This window comes from Bufo bufo, chromosome 7 (genome assembly GCF_905171765.1).
Source record: "Bufo bufo chromosome 7, aBufBuf1.1, whole genome shotgun sequence".
In the NCBI taxonomy this organism is placed as follows: domain Eukaryota; kingdom Metazoa; phylum Chordata; class Amphibia; order Anura; family Bufonidae; genus Bufo; species Bufo bufo.
In genome coordinates this window covers 92,066,244-92,093,073 of record NC_053395.1, presented here as the reverse complement: position 1 = coordinate 92,093,073, position 26,830 = coordinate 92,066,244, and the positions used below count along the sequence as shown (strand labels likewise).

Genomic DNA, 26,830 nt, shown 5'->3' with positions numbered 1-26,830 from the left:
TGTAATTGTGCAGAATCAATATTGCATACAAGAAATGTAATTATATGTTTGTGTCTGAAATTGAACAGAACATTTTTATTTTATATCATCTGTTGTATATTTCGATTTTTGTTAATCCAAATAAAATACAAATAAAAAAAAAAGGCAGTAAAGGACAAAAAAGGTCAATTAAAAGGATACAAATCTGAAAGGTCAGCTGTAGCCTTTTTATTATACAAAGGGCTTAATAATGTCTATAATAAAAGAGATAAAATCTGCAAAAATACAAAATGAACAGCCAGTGGCGAAATAAAGCAAAACAAATCTCAAAAAATTATTTAAATATATGAATGCTACAAAAACCAAGGTCAGAGCAGGTAGATCCCCCAAATGGTAAAGGGGGGGATGGTCACTGAAGAGAAGGAAAAGGCAGAGATACTAAATGAGTTTTTAGCTCTGTATATACAAAAGAAGAAAAAGGAGCTGATATTGGTGGTGCCAAGGCTGTAGATATGGTCCAAGCTAAGCTTAATAAGGTAAATGAACAAGAATCCAGCTATATACGGCTATATACGTGCTATCTGCACATGCCCCGTGCAGCTAGCACGTATATACACGTGCTGGCAGTGCTTTAATCCCAGCGCTAATCAGCGGACAATGACCCAAAGCATACTGCAAAAGCAACCAAAGAGTTTTTAAGAGAAAGAAGTGGAATGTTATGCAATGGCCAAGTCAATTACCTGACCTGAATCCGATTGAGCATGCATTTCACTTGCTGAAGACAAAACAGAAGGGAAAATGCCCCAAGAACAAGCAGGAACTAAAGACAGTTGCAGTAGAGGCCTGGCAGAGCATCACCAGGGATGAAACCCATTAGCTGGTGATGTCTATGCATTCCAGACTTCAGGCTGTAATTGACTGCAAATAATTTGCAGCCAAGTATTAATAAGTGAAAGTTTGATTTATGATTATTATTATGTCCCATTACTTTTGGTTCCTTAACAAGTGGGAGGCACATATGCAAACTGTTGTAATTCCTACACCGTTCACCTGATTTGGATGTAAATACCCTCAAATTAAAGCTGACAGTCTGCAGTTAAAGCACATCTTGTTAGTTTCATTTCAAATCCATTGTGGTGATGTATAGAGCCATAAATGTTAGAATTGTGTTGATGTCCCAACATTTATGGACCTGACTGTATAAGTAGGAAACATTAGCTACATTGTACCCCCCAGTAATACTGGCAGCACGCAGCCAGGAAGGCAACAATGTATATTCCTTGTTAGGAGACACCAACAAGTGTTAATTATTAGACATGTAACTGATTAAAGGTTAAGTTTTAGGATAAGGAGGTGCAGAATGAAAAGGTGTAATTTGGTCCAAGGGACATCAGTAGTTTAGATTTAAATAGTTAAAACACCGTATTCTGACACCATAAGGGAAAATTTAGGTAGTTGCATATTCAAAAAGGGCTCTAGGTCCTCCACAGGTAATTATAGACCAGTAAGCTGGGAAAATGTTTGAAGGACCCTTAGGGCCCTTTCACACGGGCGAGAATTCCATGTGGGTGCAATGCATGAGGTGAACGCATTGCACCCGCACTGAGTCCGGACCCATTCACTTCAATGGCGCTGTTTAAATGAGCGGTGATTTTCATGCATCACTTGTGCGTTGCGTGAAAATCACAGCATGTTCTATATTCTGCGGTTTTCATGAAAAGCAGGCCCCATAGAAAACAATGGGTCTGCGTGAAAATCGCAAGCAAGTGCGGATGCGGTGCGATTTTCACGCATGGTTGCTAGGAGATGATAGGGATGAAAGCAACCCCGGACCCCATTAAAATGTATTCACTGTATTATTTTCCTTTATAACATAGTTCTAAGTGAAAATAATAGCATTCTTTATACAGAATGCTTACTAAAATGTGGCTTTACGGGTTAAATTTTATTTTTTTTAAATCATCCTGTTGTTCGTGTAGCCGGCTTCATCTTCTTTCAGGACCTGCAAAAGGACCTTTGACCTTTCATTCAGCAGGACGTGTGCTAACATCACCACGCTCACCACGTGGTGAGCACGATTACGTCAAAGGTCCTTTGGCAGGTCCTTAAAGAAGAAGAAATAAGAAGATGCCAGCTGCGCGAATAGGATGAGGTGAGTTAATAATTTTTATTTTTTAAACTCTAAAGCCACATTTTAGTAAGCATTCTGTATTAAGAATTCTATTATTTTCCCTTATAACCATGTTATAATGGAAAATAATAAAATATACAGAACATCTAACCCAAACCCGAACTTCAGTGAAGAAGTCTGCGTTCGGGTTGGTGTACCACAGTCAGTTTTTTATCACACGCGTGCAAAATGAATTGCACCCGCACGATAAAAACTGAACATCGAAATGCAATCGCTGTCAAAACTGACTGCAATTGCGTACCTACTCGCACGATTTTCCCTGATCGCAGACTCAACGCATCCGGACCTAATCCAGACACGCTTGTCTGCAAGGGGCCTTAAGGGACTATATACAGGAGTATGTGACTGTTAATAATATTATAAGTGATAACCAACATGGGTTTACCAAGGACAGATGTTGCCAAACTAACCTGATTTGTTTTTATGAGGAAGTGAGTAGAAGCTTGGACAGAGGGGCGGCTGTGTATGTAGTGGTCTTGCATTTTGCAAAGGCTTTTGATACTGTCCCTCAGATGTTTAATAGGTAAAATAAGGTCTATAGGCTTACAAAAGTATAGTCTGTAATTGGATTGAAAAAATGGCTGAAGGAACGTATCCAGAAAGTTGGTCAATGATTCTTATTCAGAATGGTCCCGAAGGTTCAGTGCTGGGTCCTCTATTATTTAATTTATTTATTAATGATATTTAGGACGGGATTAATAGCACCATTTCTATTTTTGCAGATGAAACTAAGCTATGTAGTACTGTGCAGTCTATGGAAGATGTCTATAAACTACAAGCTGACTTGAACACTGAGTGATTGGGCATCAACTTAGCAAATGAGGGTCAATGTGGATAAATGTAAAATTATGCATCTTGGTAGTAATAATCTTGGTGCAACATACAGTATATCCTAGGGTATGTAACACAGGAAGAGTCACTTGTAGAGAAGGATTTGGGGGTCCTTGTAGATCGTAGGATAAATAATAGCATACAATGTCAGCTGCTTCTAAGGCTAGCAGGATATAGTCATGTGTTAAACGATGTATGGACTTGTGGGACAGGCATGTAATATTACCAGTTTACAAAGCTCTGGTTCGGTTCTAGTTTTGTTAGAAGGAGATTGTCATGTACTATATGATGTCTGATTTTTTTTTTTATGAATTCATTTAACGGGAATGTGTCATTACAAAATGACCTATTGTTTAAATCACAATTGTATGCTTGATATATTTTTTGAAATAATTTTTGATTGTGTTATTTTTTAATTTTCCATGTCAATATTTATATTTAAACAATAAAACATAAAATTCTACAAAAATACATACAGCCAGGAATCTCAATGGTCCTGGGCCGGAGATCTTTCTGATTGGCTAGTCTGTGTTAAAAAAAGGGAAAAAAAATAAAAATCAAATTTCTTCCTATATCCACACATTTATATTGTTTGGTATTGCCGCGTCCGTAACTCCCTGATGTAACGGGGTTCCGAAGATGCACTCAGTCCCCCATTGCCCGCAGAACTGTTGCTTAGCTTTAGGAATGAGGATCTGTGTTTGACCTTATTCCCAGGGCGGCTTTACTGCTGGGTGGCTCCCTGCTCCTAAGTCTGCCTTGAGCGCCGAGCTGATCACTCGGTGCTCAACTGGTTGGTCTGTCGGTCATGTGATGCTGGCCACGTCACATGACCCTCACTCCCCACTACAAATACAGGCATCCTGCTAGCCACAGGTTGCCTGTTAATTTCTAGGTTCCTGGCTATTTGTTGGACTACTGAATACTCACCTGATTCCGTTCCCTGATGATCCTTTTGCCTGCTCCTCCTGTACTGCGCATCCGTCCTGGTATTGTGACCTCGGCTCCCACCTGACTACTCTCTTAGGACTCCTCTTGTACTTCTCTACTCTCCTGGTATTTGACCCCGGCTTCTCCTGACCATTCTTTGCTTAACCCTTTGTACTGCGTAGCTCTCTTGGTTCTGACCCGGTCCGTTCATGTTCCGTATTTTGTCTTGTCTGTCTTCCCTGCACGTATCCTAAGTTAGGGACTGTCGTCCAGTTGTCCCCTGTCATCAGGACTCGTGAGGCAAGAAGGCAGGGCCAGGGGTGAGGGTGGAGCGCAGTTGTCACTATCCTTCCCCCTGTGTGTGTGTGTGGACGTGACCGTTACACCTGATCTATAAAAAGTTCATGTTACTTTCCCTGCATGGTAAACAGGATACATTTTTTTTTTTTATGAAAACTGATAGAATTGAAATTTTGCCCACCCAAAAAATGATCAAAAAAGTCATATGTACCCAAAATTTGTATCAATCAAACCGTCACCTAATCACGCAATAAATGAGCCCCTACATAAGACAATTGGCAAAAAATAAAAAAATATGGCTTTGAGAAAATGGAGACACAAAAACATGTTTTTCTAAAATTCTTTTATTGTGTAAAACAAAAATAAATAAAAAATAGACATATTAGGTATCGCCGTGTCCATAATGACCTACTTTATAAAAAATATCACACATTCTACCCCCAAAAGGTAAATGCTGTAAAAAAAAAAATAACGGTCCCAAAAAAGCAATTTTTTGTCACCTTACATCAGAAAAAGTGTAATACCAAGAGATCAAAAAGACATATCTACCCCAAAATAGTAGCAATAAAACAGTCATCTCTTCCCACAAAAAAATTAGCCCCTACATAAGACAATCGGCCAAAAAATAATAAAAATATGGCTTTCAGAAAATGGAGACACAAAAATGCTTTTTTTTACAACAATGCTTGCGTATTGTGTAAAACCAAAATAAGCAAAAATAGACATATTAGGTTTTTGCTGCATTTTTTTGGTCTACTTCCCTCAAAGTGTAATATTACATAAAATATAATATATATATATATATATATATAATTTTTTTTTATAGTAAAAGTGTTTCAAAGTTATTACCACATAAAATGACACATGTCAGGTTTCCAAAATTTGGCCTGGTCCTTAAGGTGAAAAATGGCAAAGGGTTAAGGCAAGATGACAGCCCGCATAATCATGTTTAGGAAATAGAATAAATACATTTGCAATCAGAGAATAAAAACTGATTAGGAAAAAAGGATATGTGTTACTATCTGGTTTTAACTAGCAGATACATTTTTTTGTAACACATTTCCTATAATGAACTTTATTAGAGATGAGCGAATTTCTTGAAAATTCCATTTGGCTGATCCGCCGAATTTCACAATTTTTTTTGCTTTGTGACGAATTACAGGTGCAATGACAGGGAGCTGCAATAGTGCCGCCCTATCATTGTACCTCTCAGATGCCATGTTCATTCATGATTGCGGCATCTGAGTGTAAAATTAACAATAATTATTATTTTTTTAAATCAAACTTACCGCCTTTATTTGCTAGCGACAGGATCTTGCTTGAAGGTCTTGACCGAAATCCTGTGCGGCACAAGATTACGTCATCACGCCGTCCGGCGTGGTGACATAATCTCACGTTGCACAGGATTTCGGCCGAGATCTTCAAGCAAGATGTAGGCTGGTGGCCCGTCGTGAGCAAATGGAGGAGGTAAGTTTGAATTTTTTTAGTTTTTTATACTATTTCAGGTTAAATCGATTCGTTGACACGAAGCACAAGAAAATTCAGCTTCTAGGCGAATCAAATTTATCCTGAAATTCGGATAGAGTGCCACTTCGTGAGATTCGATTCGCTCATCTCTAATCTTTCACCCATTTCACCCAGGAAGAGATGAGCGAAATTTAGAAAAATTCGATTCGGCAACTTTGCCAAAGTTTGTCAAGAAATTTAATTTGTTCAGAATTAATTTGTCTCCAAACACTATAATTCAAGTATACACAGGCCACTCTGTCTTAGGGTACAGCCACACGGAGCGGCTGTGCTGCAAGCGGGCTGTGGCTATGCTGCGGTGAAGAACCGCTTAGCCAATTAGTCTGCAGCTGCTTTCATTTAATAATGAAGATTGCACTGTACAGTCGATCTTCATTGTTAATGGTCGTGCGGTACCATTAAACAGGGGCTGTTGCTGGTATGGGGTTTGGCTTGTTAGGTTGGGGGGACAATATGCATATTATTACTGTTCTGGCCTGCAATCTCCTGCAGGTTATTTGACAGTAAACTCTGAGTATCAATGCAGCTCTGGCATACCCACTTCTCCAACCCCAGCGCTCTCATGCTCTACAGGGGGGAACTCTTCTTCTGCCATCTCCTTTTCCACATCATCTACTATCGATGAGAATATGTCATCAGGAACATCCAGCTCTTCCTCTCTCTCTGCATCTTGCTGACTTTTCTAGGACATGGAGACTTTAAAGGATGATTTGCAAGTAGTAAGGCCAGCAAAAGATGAGGACGGTCATCATTAAGACCTGGCCCCCCTCTAAAGCATGCAGACTGGATGGTATTGGTTGGCACGCTGGCAGTGGAATAATAAAGGCTTTCATCTTATTGGAATTGAATTACATATCTTAGTTTACGGCTGATGTAGGAATAAGTCAATGTAGGTATAAATAAAATTGATGCAGAATAAGTCTTTCTGCATCTCCGTCTCCAATAGACTTCTATTAATCATTTTCAGCAACACTGTCCCCATCACATGACCACTTGCCATGTCTCGCCCTATGATCAGCTTGCAGGACAATGGTGGAGACTGCGCTGGATGAGGGTTTTATAGGGCTGTGACATCACAGGGGATGGCTATCTGAGGATTGGATGGGTGCATGGCATTATGGGTGATGTTTAATTGTTTCCTCTAAACATGATTTTGTTTTGTAAAATGTGCAGGTGTCATTTCAGGAAAACCTGATTTGGTACCACAAAATAAATTTTTACAAAGTTGTTTCAAGTGTATACATACAGCACTTCTCAAAAATGTAAAACAAAGTGATATAGAAAGACTTTAGTTATGGCAAATTTGTGGCTCTAGAGGGATGTTTCAGACATTTCCTGTTCCATTTGATATGATCTGTTGCACTGCTGTCTACACTATTCATTTCCATTAACAGCATCTCCCACGCGGCAGTCAAAGAGATCGTCCACAGCCCTCACTGCGTCAGCTCTGTCCTCAGATAACACAGTGGAGATGATTGCTGGCAGCACATACAGTATCCAAATGTATTACAGAGGAGGGAAGGCTCCTCCCAGTGCTGGACAGCCATCCTCTAAACTGCAGCCCTGACCTGGGGGCTATCTGCTCATTGGCTGGCTGCATGGTATCAGGGGTCATATTTACGTGTAGCCGCCATTTTAAGGAAAAATCAATGTTACAATGAAGCATGAGGAAATTCGAAATCATTGCAAATCAAAATTTTCCCCAGCGCCTTCACAACAGCACTCCAGGATGGTGTCCCCGCCTCCCCAGGACAGGAAACAATGTAGAAGCTCAGACGTAAAAGGCCCCCTCCCCTTACCTGCTTCAGTTTGTTGTTTCCTGTGGAAGCCGCTCCTGCTACGTCAGGGGTTCATCGACACACGGCCTGGATAACTTCCTCCATCCGGGAGGGCCGTGCAGAAGTCGGGAGTTGACAGGTCCTGTCCCCGTTCCTTCGGTATAAGTCCTTCAGTGAAGGCAGCCCGTGCTTCCGTTCCCTGGCTCATTGCGGGAACGAGGGATCGCGCGCATGCGCACAGGCTGGAAGTTAAGTTGCCAGTTCTCGGCGTTACTTCCGGTGGCGGGTGACGTCAGAGGACTGGCGGATATAGGGCTGGGAACGTGGAGTTCGGCGTCCTGCATCGCTGACTGATGACATGTCGGCTCCTGTGGAAGCTCCCGAGGCCCGTAAGCCTGTGGATCCTGCCGCCCAGAGCCCGGTAAGCCTCCTTCCTGTCTGATATTGACCCTGCTGGGGGGGGGGGGAAAGCACATTACTATTTCCCTCACTGGTGTGGTGCTGGTGTTAATAGTGTAGCCCTATTACAGAACCCTGAAAAGATTCAAATATTATCTTACAGGGCAAGGACACCAGCACCAGAAGATCTGAGGAGTCATTATCTAAGAAAAGATGTGCAATATGTAGAAAATCCCTGCCCTCTAAATCAAAGAAGTCACTATGTCCAAAATGTACAGACAAAATAGTTTCGGAGGAATCGCCCTCTTTCCTTGAATCAATCCGAGACATGATTAAATCAGCAATTGACACAAGGCTCCCTCCGTGTTCTCCTCAGCCCTCTACCTCTCAAAGATCCCAGTTGTCAAACCGTCAGCCGGAGCCTGACTCTGAGGAGGGAGAAGTATTATCCCTTGAGAAAACGGAATCCTCTGATGAGGAATCAGGGAGACCCCTTTGTAGCCCAAAAGATACAAAAAGGCTGTTAAGGACCATTAGGGCTACAATGAAAATAGAAGAGACTAAGGAGCCTCAGTCCGTGCAGAACAAAATGTTCCAGGGGCTGGGAGAGAAGAAGAGGAAGGTCTTTCCTGTTCATAGTAACATTAAAACATTGATTAAAAAGGAATAGAAAGATCCAGAGAAAAATAATTTAATACGTGCCTCCTTTAAAAGGAAATATCCATTTACTGAGGAGGATTCAGTTCTGTGGGACAAGACGCCTGAGATTGATGCGCCTGTCGCCAGGATATCTAAGAAAACTTCTCTTCCCTTCGAAGACATGGGCCTTTTAAAAGATCCTATGGATAAGAAATGCGAGGGTCTGTTAAAACGTGCATGGGAGACAAACACAGCCATGCTTAGGCCCAGTATAGCCGCTACCTGCACGTCAAGATCCCTGTCAGTATGGCTAAGACAGCTTGAAGAACACCTGGCGGCAGGGACTCCAAGGGAAGAGATCCTGGCCTCAATACCTACCTTAAAACATGCCTGTAATTTCCTGTCAGATGCATCCGCAGACCTGGGGAAACTCTCTGCTAGATCCTCAGCCCTCTCCAGTTCAAAGAGTCGGCTATGCTCTATTCCGTGTGAGGGAGATAAGCTGTTCAGGTCAGTCCTTGAGGACATTTTAGAAAAAGCATCAGACAAAAAGAAGGGATTTCCTTCAGAATCAAAGTTTTATCAGCAGCGTCGGTTTCGGAATCAGAGGAGAAATAGACCAGACGAGAAAGGACAGTACCGGAAGATGGCAATCCTCCAGATGAAGAGGGAGGGGGTTTCTATTCAACCCCGAATCCACTTCTAAACCCGGACAATGACGCCAGGCCTCAAGTAGGTGGCAGGTTAAAGATGTTCTCCAAGGCCTGGGAAAAGATTTCTTCCGCCCCTTGGGTTATAAACACCATATGCATGGAATACAAACTAGAGTTCAATATGCCTCCTCCGGAATACTTCACCATCAACAAGCCGTTAAAAAGATCAGAAAAACAGCAGGCCTTAGAGATGGAGATATCATCTCTCCTAAAGAAGGGTGTAATTGTTCCAGTTCCGCAAGATCAGGAAAGGCGGGGATTTTACTCTCCCATATTCCTTATTCAAAAACCAAACAAGTCCTTCAGACTAATAATCAATTTAAAAAAGTTAAACAAATACATGACCTACAAAAGATTCAAAATGGAAATGATCAGATCTACAGTGAATCTCCTATCTCGCAACTTTTACATGGTAACTATAGACCTTTCGGACGCATATTACCATGTTCCCTTTCACAGAGAATACCAAAGATATCTCAGACTAGCAATACTCCTAGGAGGTCAGGAGTACCACTTTCAATTTTAAGCACTTCCCTTGGGATATCATCAGCCCCAAGAATATTTTCCAAGATTATGGCCGAGGTGACGGGATATCTACACCTTCATGGTATAATAGTGGTCCCATATTTAGACAACCTCTTCATAGCAGGTTCATCTCTTCAGGACCTCCAGGGGCATCTGCAGACGGTGCAGGAAAAGCTGACCGAGTTAGGCTGGCTAATAAATACCCAGAAATCCGACCTGGTTCCCAGTCAGCAGAAAAAATTTCTAGGAATCTTACTAGATTCACACAACCTCATGTTCTTTTTAACCCCAGAAAAATAAATGATCATAAGTCAAAAGATCTCCCAATTCTGCGAAGCCACGAGTGGCCATAAGGGACATCATGAGACTGTTAGAACATCTAACATCCACCATCCCCGCAGTGCGATGGGCCCAGCATCATACAAGGACATTACAAAAATTTCTCCTGGAATCCTGGGACGGAGATCAAAGCTCCTTAAACAAAAGAATAGACGTTCCATTAAGAGTAAAGACGTCTCTCTTCTGGTGGAAGATAAAGAAAAATCTCCAAAGAGGAGTTTTCTGGCGACCGGCGGATCAGATCATCATAACAACAGATGCCAGCAGCCGAGGCTGCGGAAGCCATACATCAAATCAGGTAGTTCAGGGCACCTGGAGCCCAGAGATGTCAGCAGCCTCTTCAAACATAAGGGAGCTGTCGGCAGTGCTGGAAGTTTTTACGTATCTTCTTCTGTATGTAAAATCCCATCACGTATAGATACTGTCCGACAACGCTACCACAGTAGCCTACTTAAACCGACAAGGGGGTACCAGAAGCAAAGAATTACAACAGTTGTCATGGAAAATTTTCAGTTGGGCAGAGAGGAATATAAAGTCCCTGGTAGCGGTCCATCTGAAAGGCGAGGAAAACAGAATAGCGGATTATCTCAGCAGAGAGGTTCTAAGAGTGGGAGAATGGTCATTAGATGCCAACATGTTCAGGCAAATATCTCTCAGATGGGGGTTACCAAAAGTGGATCTCTTTGCAAATCAAAAGAACAAACAACTCGAGTTGCTCGGTTCCCTCTCCAGCAGGGATCACCCACTAATGGTGGATGCTCTGTCCTGTCCATGGCCGAAAGACCTCCTGTATGCCTTTCCCCCTTACAGTATAATTCCGAAGGTGCTAGTGAAGGTAATAGAAGAAGAGGCACAATTGATACTGATTGCTCCATTTTGGCCAAAAAGGTCCTGGTTTCCCCTCCTCTACAATCTGTCGGCAGGTCAATTCTGGTCTCTCCCATCGTATCCGGGACTACTACGCCAGGGTCCAGTGCTCCATCCAGATGTACAAAGACTTAATTTAACAGCGTGGAAAGTGCACGGGTCCACTTACAACAAAGAGGCCTATCGGAGTCCCTAATATCCAGAAAAATAATAGAAAGATTCAGACTCCAGCCTACACCAGAGAGAATTTGAGTCCTGTATTGTCTGTGCACAATTGCTAATAAAGACGGAGAACTTGACACTTCAAAAAAGTGAGTGCTGGAGTCTGAATCTTTCTATTATTTCTCTGTACCTGTCCAAGGAGGTTGATAAACCAAGACACCGAGCACGCGGATACATCTTAACCGCAGAAATAGTGAGCTGGTATACCTACTTTACATCCCTAATATCCACTCTACTTTGTAGTAATAAGGACTCTACCTCACGGATCTACAGAAGAACATGGAAAACCTTCCTGGAGTTTGCAGGAGACAGACTGTACCACAGTCAAGAAGCTAATATTCCACTCATACTGGATTTTTTTGCAGGCAGGCCTTGACAAAGGTCTCAGACCTAACACCATAAAGGTGCAAGTCTCAGCATTAAGTAGCTTTCTTGAAGTAAAGCTAGCAGATTTACCATTAATACCACCAGTGCTGACCACTGCTGATGGATTGCATGGTGGTCATAACCATGGAAACGAGAAGGGTATAATGTGATGGAAAAATGAATCCAACCAGCAAAGGAAGCAATATGGATAATTAAAATGCATTAGTAAGTGGCTTGTATTAACTTTGTCTATATAATAAATGCCACTTGCTGAAGTGAGACAACCCCTTTTAACCCTAATCATTTTAGTGAAAAATAATTTTTGTGAAAATCATTACTAGGTTCATAGTAGGGAAGGTTTTCCCACCTTAATGCTATGTACAATGTCTGGTACCATTACACAGGAGGGCAGGGGCTCCTGCATATACTCCAATTCCCACTGGGGGGAGCCGGAGCACACCCGTATGACCACTGCATCTGAAGAGTTCAAAGGATATTAGTGCTGGGTGTTTCCTATTTTAAACAGCAGACATCTAGCGACCATGGCACCAGCTGCACATGCCAGTGGGTGCCATTTTTAAATGCTCGGCTGCCGACATAAATTTACTGTCGGCGGTCGGGAAAGGGTTAACTTCCAAGCCTTTACAGTGAGATTGGGCCACCAAGTGTGAAGAATATGATTAGGCAGATGGGCCTGGGTATAACTGATTTATCACAATACATGACAAATTACTTCCGAACAAATCAAATTTATTGACGAACTTCGGCTAAGCTGTTGAATCAAATGTTTCAAAACTTGGCTCATTTCTAAAGCCTCTTTCACACGGGCGTCATGTTTTTGGCCCGGATAAGATGCGGGTGCGTTGCGGGAAAATGCGCGATTTTTCCGTGCGAGTGCAAAACATTGTAATGCGTTTTGCACGCACGTGAGTAGGAAAATGACCTGTGGTGACGTCACTGCGGTCATCACATGGTCTGTCACATGATCCATTACCATGGTAAAAGATCATGTGATGGACCATGTGATGAGCGCAGTGACGTCATCAAAGGTCCTATTCCTCACAGAAGAAGACAGAAGAGAAGCCGGGCTGTGCGAACAAGTGGATTAAGGGGAGTTAAATTATTATTATTATTTTTAACCCCTCCAGCCCTATTGTACTATGCATTCTGTATTCAGAATGCCATTATTTTCCCTTATAACCATGTTATAAGGGAAAATAATAATGATCGGATCTCGTCCCGATCGTCTCCTAGCAACCGTGCGTGAAAATCGCACCGCATTCGCACTTGCTTGCGGATGCTTGAGATTTTCACGCACCCCTATTTACTTCTATAGGGCTTGCTTTGCGTGGAAAACGCACAAAGAGGAGCATGCTGCGATTTTCACGGAACGCACAAGTGATGCGTGAAAATCGCTGCTCATGTGCACAGCCCCATAGAAATGAATGGGTCCGGATTCAGTGGGGGTGCAATGCGTTCACCTCACGCATTGCACCCGCACGGAAATCTCGCCCGTGTGAAAGGGGCCTAATTGTCATAGATGATGAATGTGTCTGGGCTGATAGCCCTGCCCACACCCTGCCCTTGCCACTCCGCTTTTTTAGAAACTGGTAAAGGCAGTGTTAAGACACCAGTTGCAACTAGATTCACTACTGTTTATAAAGTGTTAATGTCAGAAAAACTCAGCATATAGGAATGCACCTTGTGCAGCGATTGTAGCATAAAAAGTTATTGTTGCATATTTTGTGCCAGTCTTAGGCTAGGGCTACACTGCACATGTTTGTAACCCGGTTGAATTTATCTATTGAACCACAGATGCAGTCCAAATGAATGCAACTGTCATTCAATAGTTAAAATCAATGAGTCGCGCTACAAAAAGTCGCAATGTACCTCTAGCCTAACTTGCATAAACATTTGCAGCTTGTTTCCACTGGTCTCATTACTTTTCTAAAGACTGTGCAGACTATGGAAGTAAAGGGGGAGACACGGAAAACGAAGCCAGCTGGTTGAGGGGCAGGGAAGAAGGGGCTTACTTATCTTATCTGACATGCTTCACTTTAAGGCCCCTTTCACACGGGCGTTGCGGGAAAATGTGCTGGTGCGTTGCGGGAACACCCGCGATTTTTCCGCGCGAGTGCAAAACATTGTAATGCGTTTTGCACTCGCGTGAGAAAAATTGCGCGTGTTTGGTACCCAAACCCGAACTTCTTCACAGAAGTTCGGGCTTGGGATCGGTGTTCTGTAAATAGTATTATTTTCCCTTATAACATGGTTATAAGGGAAAATAATAGCATTCTGAATACAGAATGCTTAGTAAAACAGCACTGGAGGGGTTAAAAAAAAATAAAAAATCATTTAACTCACCCTAATCCACTTGCTCGCGTAGCCGGCATCTGTCTTTTTTTACTGTATAGGACCTGTGGTGAGCATTAACTATAGTTCAAGGACCTGGGATGACGTCACTCCGGTCATCACATGGTACGTCACATGATCTTTTACCATGATGAATCACCATGGTAAAAGATCATGTGACGTACCATGTGATGACCGGAGTGACGTCATCCCAGGTCCTTGAACTATAGTTAATGCTCACCACAGGTCCTATACAATAAGAGACAGACGGAGATGCCGGCTACGCGAGCAAGTGGATTAAGGTGAGTTAAATGATTTTTTATTTTTTTTTAACCCCTCCAGCGCTGTTTTACTATGCATTCTGTATTCAGAATGCTATTATTTTCCCTTATAACCATGTTATAAGGGAAAATAATAATGATCGGGTCTCCATCCCGATCGTCTCCTAGCAACCGTGCGTGAAAATCGCACCGCATCCGCACTTGCTTGCGGATGCTTGTGATTTTTACGCAACCCCATTCATTTCTATGGGGTCTGCGTTACGTGAAAAACGCACAAAGAGGAGCATGCTGCGATTTTCACGCAACGCAAAAGTGATGCGTGAAAATCACCGCTCGTGTGCACAGCCCCATAGAAATGAATGGGTCGGTATTCAGTGCGGGTGCAATGCGTTCACCTCTCGCATCGCATCCGCGCGGAATACTCGCTCGTGTGAAAGGGGCCTAAGACTGCCATATGAAACGGCCATCCTAATAAATCCCTCCTAAGTATAGAAGGTTTCATTATAGCTTAAGGAAGTCAGCAAGTATATGACAAAGTTGCATAGGTATTAAATATAGACTAGAACCCACCTGATTGCCTCTTTCAGAATAGAATTCCAGACATTGCAGTAAAAACATTTAGAAGTATTGATCCTCATTGTAATAATCAGTTTATCCTCTAAAAATTGTTCTAAAATGTAAATGAGGATGAATCAACCTGTCTTTTGGAAAATAGAATCTTGTTGAGATTTGGGAATAAATACAATGAACACGACTCCGAAAATCCTCTCCTGTAAACAATTGACAGCAATAAGAACTTTAAGATACAAGGTACCTATACGTCTCTACTGTGAAATTGCATTGCTTTGCAAAACTGAAAAAATGGGGATGTTATTCTCGTTTAAAAAAAAAAACTGATGACAGCGATATGCAAATAGTTTCTTCTGCTCTCCCCGTAGACCAACTATGCATCTAGAACTGCTGGTTTAGCACAGATATGGTCATATATAGTGAAGGCACATAACGGTTTTCGGTAAATGAGACAATATATGCACAGATATGCACACATAACACACACACATACATCTGCGCAATGATGGGGAAGGATGCAAAATAGTAAAGAACCCTTTCTTCTTTTCTTCAGTGTCAGCATGATTACATCCCAGTGTGTGGCTCAAATGGAGTCACGTACCCAAATGAATGCTACTTAAGAGGAGCTGCCTGCAAACAGCAAAGTGAAATACTGGTGGTGTCTGAAGGTTCATGTGTAACAGGTAAGTAATTGCAGTGTTATGTGCATTTATTATGTTGTTCCCCATTTTGTTTTATTGCATTTTTTTACATTCAGCATCATCTAGATTACAATTTTTTTCTGCACTGGATATATTGAGCATTGAAAGTACAAAGTGAAGAAGCAACACTGGGTAGACAGTGAATATTGACTTATTTTAGTGCTCTGCATCTTAGAAGATGATCTAATCTGAAAGAATCTGTCTTCAAAATAGGGTGATATATCAGAAAAAATCCATCACATTATTAAATGCTTGGAATCCATGTTTGTCAATATACCAATCTAAAGTGAATTGATGCATACAATGATGGTATAGAAAAGTGTCCTCTACTTTGTCCAAATATTATTACGCTTAAGGCTCATGCACACGGCAAAAGACGCAGATCGGATGCGGACCCATTTATTTCAATGGTGCCACAAAAGATGTGGACAGCACACCTGTGTGCTGTCCACAGCCATAAGGATGTTTTGCAAACAAGGATAGGACATTCCTGCAGGAGTAAAAAAAAAAAAACTGTGGCATGCCCCCGGCTGGTATCCGTATTTTGCTAATTCATGATTTGCTGACATCAAAACACAGCTGTGTGCATGAGCCCTTAAGGATTAATGTAGCCGTGAAGTGTTAAGTACTGTATGTCTTTCCGAAACCAAATATCCCAGTGATCGACAATGGGGCGGATCTTCATGAAAAGTAGTATCCACAGCAAATCGACAACAACAATCTGAAAGTACAACCTTGGATTTATGTTGCAGAAATTTGAGGCCTCTTGCACACTAATGTTTGTTTTTCCCCGTTCCTTTTTTTGCGTTCCGTATACGGAACCATTCATTTCAATGGATCCGCAAAAAGAACGGAAGGTACTCCGTATGCCTTCTGTTTCCGTATTTCTGTTCAAACATAGAACATGTCCTATTATTGTCCGCATAACGGACAAGGATAGTATTGTTCTATTAGGGGCCAGATGCTCCGTAAAAAACGGAATGCACATGGATGTCATCCGTATTTTTTGCAGATCCGTTTTTGCAGCCTAAAAAATGCTGAAAAAGACATACGGTCATGTGCAAGAGGCCTGAGGGGCACATTTATTAAGGCCAGCGTTTTAGACGCCAGTCTTAATAAAGCCCCATAGCTGGCAATGGATCCGGCAGAGTTATGAATAGGCGCAGTCCTCTCCATAACTTCAGCTCATGCAGTGTCAGTTCTAAATGTACGACAGGCATAGAAAATGGTGAATGAGACAAGCCTGACAGCGCATCCCCTTCCCCAGCCTCGCCACGCCCACAATTTTACAACTAGCATGAGCTGGGCAAAGTCGCAATCTGTACCTGAAATACTTCTAATTTAGGTGTATTTCGTCTTAGATAAACATACCAGTGCAGTGCACGGCAAAAGGCCGCAGGACTAAAAGTCCTGCATATCCGACTTTTTAGTCCGGCGGCCTCTCACCGCGAACTGCCGTACTGCGCCGGAGCGCCGTCCCGTCCCCATTATAGTCAATGGGGACGGAGCGGCGGCACGGCAAAATAGCGGAATGACGGATCCGACAGGGTTAACAGCCTGTCGGATCTGTCCTGCCGCAAGTGTGAAAGTAGCCTAAGCCGTGCAGGAAGGTAGTTCCTGCTCAGTGCCTTAGTAGTACGCTGTGACAATAACAGTCTCAGCAATTGGGCCTGCACCATCGCATGCAATTGCCAGTTTTATTATAGAGCTGGCATCCCGCTATCGATTCAGCAGCTTCGCCAAAGTTTGCAAAAAAATTTAATTTGTCACAAGTCGCAGGTTGCGCCTATGCTGTTGTCAAGTACCATGCGGCCAATTAGCCAGCAGATTCCTTTGATTTAATAATGAAGACTGCACTGTATATTCGTTCTTCATTGTTAATGCCTGCCTGGCACCTTTAACCCCTTAGTGACCAACCTGTTTTTCTTCCTTTTTTGGTCATCGGGTTCCAAGAGCTATAACTTTTTTATTTTTCTGTCTATATAGCTTTATGAGAGCTTGTTTTTTGCAGGACAAGTTCTAGTTTTTAATGGCGCCATTTTGAGGTACACATAACTTTCTGATTTGCTCAACCCTACTAATAAGCCCTTTTTTTAAAATACAAGCCAAAAAATGCTTTAGAACATATAACTGCACCGCACAAGGGCAAATAAGACATAGAAATATTTCCTTGTAATAAACCCTATTAATGGCTGTATCAAACAGCACTTGCACCCCAATAACAAGAACAATTTGCTGCTGTATAATTGCAATTTGCATCCACAGTCATTGCAGCAAGGTGAACCCTGTGCTGCTTCAATACTGTGGAATGATGTCTCCCTAGCCTTTCCTTGAACGTCAGCAAAATAAAAGTTTTAAAGTCTTTTCTAACACTGTCCCTAGCGCCTGCTGATGTCTCTTCCTGCACTAAGTACACTGGAAAATGGCAGAATCTAAGATGGCTGAGTCTATTTATAGGGCTGTGACATCACAGGGCTGGCTGGCTGCTGATTGGCTACATGCATGGCATTGTGGGTGATCCCTCGTTCCCAGAGTTCCTTGCTCCATGTCCTAACACGTGCAGCAGCCATTTTAGGAAAAAATTAGATTCATTACCACAAAGCTTCCTGAAATTTGGATCCAATTCCACTTCGTCAACTTCGATTCACTCATCTCTAATTACAGCTGATCATAAGTAAACAGGATATTGAATTGCAGGGAGGTACACAAAATATACAAGAAAGAAGTCTAGAGTTTGATCGACAGTGAGATTGTGCTTTAAAGGATGTAAAAGAAAGTTGTAGGGGTTGCTGATGAGTCCTTGGCTTTGGCCACAAAAATGATACAGAACTCAGAATTTTAACAGTTATTGTACATAGTTCCCTCAGGTATCAATGCGTTTTATCACTGCAGTGTTGCAACTTCTTGACCCTATCCAGATAGAATTACTTTGGTTGGGTGGAAAATCAGGCATCAGTCGGTCTAATTGTGTCGGAAAAGAAGTAAAATTTTGTACTCTGGGGGTGCATCTTCTAAATTAGAAAATGACAGTAATAGCAAATTATGTCAGAGTGACACTGACGTATATAGCTATAAGTAAAGGCAGGTTTGATGGTGTTAATAGCATTTTTTAAAACACACTGTGCTGTGGCATGTGCTTTTTCTGTGTTATAAAGCTTCCAAAAATTTACCCTCATTAGGGGAAGATGGTTTTTAAACACACTTGGTGTTTATAGAGAAAAAAATGTGGATTGTTGGAGGACCAAACGTCCAAAGATTATGCCTTAGAGGGGGCAGAATGCTTGCCTGTATTTATACATGCACAAGAGATAATTGTCAAAAGAAAGAGTGAGTGGTTCTAATTGAGCCTAATTAAATTCTGCCTTTTAATTGGGAGCAGCAGGAGTACAGAGTGGATGTGGAAAGGGTACGGTAATTGTGTCATGTGGCTGCAGCAGTACCAGCATAGCATAGAACAGACAAAGAAAGTAGATTGGATGTTTAGGAGAAATTGTTGTAGCAGTGGTGCCTGTGTAGTGTTAATAGTGGTGGCAGTAGAGTATTATCAGCGAGGGGTAACAGCTTCAGTGATGGCAGTAGCAGCAGCCAAATGGTATGGACCATGTTGACAGGCAGATAGCGGTGGTGTCATGGTGGCTGCAATAGCATAATGGCAGCAAAGGCATTAGTAGACATACAGTATGGAACATTATTGTAGAAAGGCAAACAGCAGGAGTGGCATGATGGCAGGAGCAGCAGCTATATGGTAGAGAACATGATGGTAGACAGGCAACATGATGACAGGCAGACAGCAGCAGTGGCAAGATGGGGCACCATCAGCAATGCTAAATCTATTCATCGGCCTCAGTCACAGGAGTGCGAAAATCCTTACAGATCCATGCTGTCACGTTCGGGTGTGGGAGGGAAACACCACACCGAACATAGGAGGGAAAGGGGTGAGGGAATAGGAAACTAGGGAAAGGAGATGGACACCTCCTAGTAAAACCCTAATCAAAGTCCTGACTAACTACCAGTATGAACAGACCCCAGAGGTAGGTGAGTTCATACACAGGAATACCTAGTGTCCTAACTCACCCTATAGGACCCTGGTACTAATGTCAGGACTGAGACAACCTGTTCCTCCTAAAGGAAGGACAAACAGAAGTCTCCCTCAGGCCTTAATACAAATGACAGGGAAATGCAACACACAAAATAACCCAAACAAAATACCCCCCCAACAAAACAAAAAAAAAAAGGGAAAGAAAACACTTAACTTCAAGTGGCTATGGCAGCTCCAGGAACTGAGAGATCCACACACCAGCTATACGCAACTCAAACTGAAGCTATAAACTGTATAGCATAGTGGTGGAAACAACAATAAACAGAGAAGGTGAAATGACCATAATAGCCAGACCTGGGTTAAGAAGGTGTGGCAAGGGCAAGCACCTGAAAAAACACAGAAGTCATTTGATCCAAACGGAAAACATGTCAGATCAAACCACGTGTTGCCAATCTCGCCGATCTGCTGCCACCTGTTGCAAGTACGTCCGTGACACATGCTTCATTCATTTTGACAAGTGTTTGGACAATGGAAGAGGACAACTTGGTCCTTTTGGGTCTCACCACGCCCCCTTTGCTGCTGAAAACTCTCTCTCAGATGACACTGGAGGCTGGACAATAGAGAACAGAGAAATAATACTGGACCAATTTGGGCTACTGTTCCAGTCTGCCTGCCCAGAAGTCCTTGGGGACAGGGAACACAGTATGTGCCAAAGAGAGGCCGCAGTCATTTATAGAAGACAACGCTAAACAACTTTCTCATAAATAAAATGGACAGCTGGCTATAAGTATAAATGTCATACAGCAGAATACAATTTTGATGATGGCGTAGAAGATGTTTTGGTAGGTGGCACGGCAGTGGAAAAAAATTCCATTGTTTAATAACGAACAAACTGAAATGAATGCTGCGGCTTCTCTACTAGTTGTAGTAAGGACAACTGGAAAGTGGTGACTAAAATTTGTGTGAAGACATGGAAGTGTGCTGCATTAATGGACTAACAAGAGCTAAATCTTTGCATGGTGAAAATTTCCACCACCGTGCTCAGGACTAGGATTGATCGAACCCGAACTGTAATGTTCGGGTTCGTACCGAACTTTAGGATTTTTGGACCCCGAACCCGAACATTTCAGTAAAAGTTCGGGTTCGGTGTTCGCCGATTTATTGCCGCTTTTTGAAAGGCTGCAAAGCAGCCAATCAACAAGCGTTTAACTCTGTGCCCTTAGAAACCATCACAGCCATGCCTACTAATGGCATGGCTGTGATTGGCCAGTGCAGCATGTGACCCAGCCTCTATATAAGCTGGAGTCACAAATAGCGCTGCACGTCACTCTGCTGTTAGTAGTGTAGGGAGAGGATGCTGATGCTGTGAGGGAGAGAATAGGAAAGAAACTTTAATCAGAACTGCAATTGAACTCAGCGATTTACATAGATTTTGTTGTGTGGGTGCAGTGCACAATCTTTTTACCCTGCCATGAGCCCAGTGACAGAGAAAAATAACTTTTATCCGCCTGTTAGTTAGGTGGGCGGTGGGGGACATTTTATGCAAGCTCAGTGCACCAGCACTGCATATGTGCTTTTGTGACATTGAAATCCAAGCTTGAAATACTTCAATAATAATTTGGGTTTAAAAAAACCCATTTGGCAATATCCTACATCTGGTGCCTTTTCAGCATTAGTCAGTGTGCAATTGGTTTTTGGGCAAAATACTCAATTTTACAGCCTTTCTGCATCTGTACATGTGAAATTCAAGCGTTATATACTGCTGTCATATTCTGTTATTAAGAAAACACCCATTTTGGGAAAAATACTTAATATTGCAGCCTTTGCTGCATCTGTGATTGTTAAAAACAAGCTTGAAATACTTCAATAATTTTCTGGCTTTTAAAAAACACCCATTTTGGCAATACCCACCATCTGGGGACTCTGCCACATTAGTCAGTGTGCAATTTAAGCTAGAAATACAGCTATAATTTTCTGGGTTTTAAAAAACACCCTTTTTGGGCAAAATACTAAATTTTACAGCCCTTGCTGCATCTGTATATGTAAAATGCAAGCGTTATATACTGCTGTCATATTCTGTTATTCAAAAAACAATAATTTTGGGCAAAATACTTAATTTGCGGCCTTGTCTGCATCTGTCAGTGTGAAATTCAAGCGTTATATACTTCAATTATTTTCTGGGTTTTGAAAAACATCCTTTTTTGGCAATACCCTCCATCTTGGCCCTCTGCCGCATTAGTCAGTGTGCAATTTAATGTAGAAATACAGCTATAATTTTCTGGGTTTTAAAAAACACCCATTTAGGGCAAAATACTTACAGTATTTTTCGCCCTATAAGATGCACCGGACCATAAGACGCACCTAGGTTTTTGGGGAGGAAAATAAGAAAAAAAATATTTTTAACCAAAAAGTGTGCTTTTGGTGGGTTTGGAACTAATGGTGGTCTGTGGATGGCACTATTACTGGGGATCTGTGGATGACGGACACTGTTATGGGGGGATCTGTAGATGACGGACACTGTTATGGGGGGATCTGTAGATGACGGACACTGTTATGGGGGGATCTGTGGACGCCGGACACTGTTATGGGGGGATCTGTGGATGACGGACACTGTTATGGGGGGATCTGTGGATGACGGACACTGTTATGGGGGATCTGTGGATGACAGACACTGTTATGGGGGATCTGTGGATGACGGACACTGTTATGGGGGGATCTGTGGATGACGGACACTGTTATGGGGGGATCTGTGGATGACGGACACTGTTATGGGGGGATCTGTGGATGACGGACACTGTTATGGGGGGATCTGTGGATGACGGACACTGTTATGGGGGGATCTGTGGATGACGGACACTGTTACAGGGGGGATCTGTGGATGACGGACACTGTTACAGGGGGGATCTGTGGCTGGCACTGTTACAGGGGGGATCTGTGGCTGGCAGTGTTACAGGGGGGATCTGTGGCTGGCAGTGTTACAGGGGGGATCTGTGGCTGGCAGTGTTACAGGGGGGATCTGTGGCTGGCACTGTTACAGGGGGGATCTGTGGCTGGCACTGTTACAGGGGGATCTGTGGATGGCACTGTTACAAGGGGGATCTGTGGCTGGCACTGTTATATATGTGCCATCCACAGACCCCCAGCCCATAACAGTGCCATCCTCAGACCCCCCCCACCCCTTAACTGTGCCATCCACGGATCAGCCCCCCCATTATACAAATATAAAATGTTTTATTCAATTAAAATTTATTACATATGCCCCGTCACTCCTAAATTCCTAATAGTACCTTACATCCTATTCCTAATAGGTTCTGTACAATGCCGGCAGGCAGGCCGGGCGGGCGGCGCGTCACTCACTGACGTCACTTGCCTGCGCGGCATGCTTCATTCATAAAGTAGGCGGCGCAGGCACGTGACATCAGGGAGTTACGCTGCCGCCCGCCCGGCCTGCATGCCGGCATTGTACAGAACCTATTAGGAATAGGATGTAAGGTACTATTAGGAATTTAGGAGTGAGGGGGCATATGTAATACATTTTTATTGAATAAGACATTTTATATTACTATACTGGAGAGGCGGGGTGGGGCTATAGTACACTGACTGCACCGCCCCGCCGCTATTCCCGGCCCACAGCTCCTCCTCCCAGTCCCTCCCCCGGCCCCCGCTCGCTCATACATCACATCCAGCATTCGCCTCATAAGACTCAGGGGCATTTCCCCTTATGCGTCTTATGGGGCGAAAAATACAGTAATTTGTAGCCTTTTCTGCATATGTCAGTGTGAGATTTAGACACGCTTTAGATACTGCTGTGCTATTCTGGTAATAAAAAAAAAACACCCATTTTGGGCAAAATACTTAATTTGCAGCCTTGTCTGCATCTGTCAGTGTGAAATTCAAAAGTTATATACTGCTGTCATATTCTGTTATTCAAAAAACTTTCTTTTTGGCCAAAGTTCTTAATATTGCAGCCTTTCCTACATCTGTTATTGTTAGAATAAGCTTGAAATACTTCACTAATTTTCCTGGTTTTAAAAAACGCCCACTTTTGGCAATACCCTCCATCTGGGGCCTCTGCCACATTACTCAGTGTTCAATTTAAGCTAGAAATACAGTTATTATTTTTCTGGGTTTTAAAAAACACCCTTTTGGGCAAAATACTCAATTTTACAGCCCTTGCTGCATCTGTACGTGTGAAATTAAAGCATTATATACTACTGTTATATTCTGTTATTCAAAAACACCCATTTTGGGCAAAATACTTAATTTACGGCCCTGTCTGTATCTGTCAGTGTGAAATTCAAGCGTTATATACTGCTGTCATATTGTGTTATTAAAAAAACACCCTATTTGGCAAAGTACTTAATATTGCAGCCTTTGCTGCATCTGTTATTGTTAAAACAAGCTTGAAATACTTCAATATATTTCTGGGTTTTAAAAAAAAAACATTTTTGGCAATACCCTCCATCTTGGGCCTCTGCCGCATTAGTCAGTGTGCAATTAAAGCTAGAAATACAGCTATAATTTTCTGGGTTTTAAAAAACACCCATTTATGGCAAAATACTTAATTTGTGGCCTTGTCTGCATCTGTCAGTGTGAGATACATGCTTTAGATACTGCTGTGCTATTCTGGTATTAAAAAAAAAACCACCCATTTTGGGCAAAATACTTAATTTGCATCCTTGTCGGCATCTGTCAGTGTGAAATTCAAGCGTTATATACTGCTGTCATATTCTGGTTTCTGAAACAACAAGAGTGGGAACCTGCGCTGATTACGGTGTAGTCAAGGGTTTAGAGACACAAATAAAAAGTTGTATGGATTGGTACCTTATAGGAGAGCGATCTATGTGTGGAAGATCCTCCTTGTTATTGCAGGGAAGCTGGTGTCCGGATGGCTTCTGGTTCAACCTTCCAGCATGAGTGATGCTCCGGTCGGCAGCAAATCACTTGTGCGAGGGAACCACCAGTTTGAAGTCTGGGAATTTCGGCGTGTGACGTCACCGCACTCTGTATGGATGCCTTCAGGGGACAAAAACTAACCGACATGTTTCTGAGCCAGTCGGGCTCCTTCGTCAGGGATGGTGAGATTTGTCAGTCCTGAGAATAAATAGGCACTCGTTCCCAACGGCAAAAAGAAAAAAAAACAAAGAGGGAGAAGAGGAAAAGGACTGACAAGAAAAGCACAATTACAGGAGCCAAGAGGGCAGAGTATTTTTTATCTAAGTTCCTATACATTAAACACAGATGAAATTAGACTATTAGAAAAAGGTCTAAAATTTGTCCCGTCCTCAAAATTTTGCCCTTTTGATGCTTTTATTGGTGTAAGAAAATTTACCCTGAAATTAGCCCTAAAAAAATACTTTCTGAAAAAAGATGGAATCCTAAAAGAGAGAAATATTACAAATAAAATCAAAAAGGCTAACAATAATATGGAAATAATAACATCAAAAAATAAGAAAAATGTGGAAAAAGAAAAGAAGACCAATGACAATGACTTTGACAAGGACTATGATAGCGATAATGATATCCATAATGATAATCATAATGATAATAACCCAATAACAAAGGAGGGTGGTCAACTCATCCATACGGGACTGAAACAAAAATCCAACTTTAATCCCATGAATGAATATTCTGATGCCATCAGAACCTTTCAGACGTTAGTGACTCGAGATCTACGTAAAATTAACCCTTATAGAATGAGAGGCCCAGGGAATCTATCTAAGGGTGAAATAAAGGCCATAAAAACACTACAGGTCAATAACGGGATCATAATCAGACCGGTTGATAAAGGAGATGGTATAGTAGTGCTGGATCAGGAAACATATCGTACAGAATGCGTACGGTTATTATCGGATAGTAAAACCTATAGGAAACTCCCGATGAATCCGACAGATTCCTATAAGAAAAAACTAAAAATCCTGGAAAAAAATGGAAAAATAAAAGGAATCATATCAACAGAGGAAGCATCTTATATTAACAACCAGAATCCAAGGATCCCAATATTTTACTACTTGCCCAAGATCCATAAATGTAAAACTAACCCCCCGGAAGACCTATAATCTCGGGAATTGACGGATTAACATCCAATCTATCAAAGTATATTGATGTATTACTACAGCCATATGTACAAAAGCTACCCGCATATCTCAAAGACACAAAACACATTTTACAGATATTAAAAGAGATAGATTGTAAGGATAATTACATTCTAGGTACCCTAGATGTAGCATCACTTTACACTGTTATTGAATATGAAAAAGGAAGAGAAGCCACAGAATATTTTTTAACGAAAGATGGCGTGATGCCAGAGGAACAGATCCATTTTATTGGAGAATTTATTACGTTCATTTTGAAACATAACTATTTTAAACATGGATCCGATTTTTACTTACAGACGTGGGGGACCGCGATGGGGACCAGATTCGCACCGAGTTTCGCAAACCTGTATATGGGTCGATGGGAGGAGATTACCTACTGCGCCTCGGGCGAGATTGGTGTGAATCTGGTCCTCTGGAAACGCTGATTTTTATATGGAAGGGAGATGAACTTTTATTGGAAGAATTTTTAATTGGCTTAAATAAAAATGATTTTTATCTTAATTTTAGCCCTACTTGGAGTAAAAAACAGATACATTTCTTTGATTTAACGATTTTGATTGTAGATGGGTTCATCCATACGAAGACGTACCACAAACCCACAGACACCAATCGTTTTATACCCCTCAATAGCTGTCACCTACCAATTTGGTTAAATAATCCCACGTAGCCAGTATATACGAGCAAGGAGAAACTGCACAAATGATAGGGATTACAGAGAAGAATCCCAAAAATTAAATAAAAAATTCATGGAAAAGGCATACGATATAAAAAATCTGGTACCAATTGCAGATCAAGTTATTAGACTTGATCAATCCGCGTTACTACAGAAAGACACAAGACAAGATAAAGTAAAATTACCAAAAGATGACAAACACGTAGGACCGCAAACCATTGAAATCCCTATCATCAGCAGATATAGTGAAAGCACCTCAATTAAAAAAAAAAAACTGTAAGACGGCATTGGCAAATATTAAAACCGGACAAGCAAATTGGTGAAATGATCACAGAATATCCAAAATTCATATTTAAGAAGGCCCCAAACCTTTCTAACCTGGTGGCACCTTCTATCACAATCAATAAACCACCCATACATAAACAAACTATGAAGAAGGGTTTTTATCCCTGTAAATTATGTGCCAACTGTAAACTTTAAAATAACACCCATTTAGGGCTAAATACTTAA

At 41.9% G+C, this 26,830-nt stretch overlaps 1 protein-coding gene across 1 annotated transcript in view; it reads left to right on the top strand.

The window, feature by feature from the left end:
• TMEFF2 (transmembrane protein with EGF like and two follistatin like domains 2) overlaps positions 1–26,830 on the top strand; it is a 1,600,560-nt gene that overhangs the window by 176,586 nt on the left and 1,397,144 nt on the right. The window contains exon 3 of the mRNA XM_040440620.1: positions 15,363–15,492. Within this exon, the coding sequence (XP_040296554.1) occupies positions 15,363–15,492 (130 nt within the window). The remainder of the gene's footprint in view (positions 1–15,362; positions 15,493–26,830) is intronic.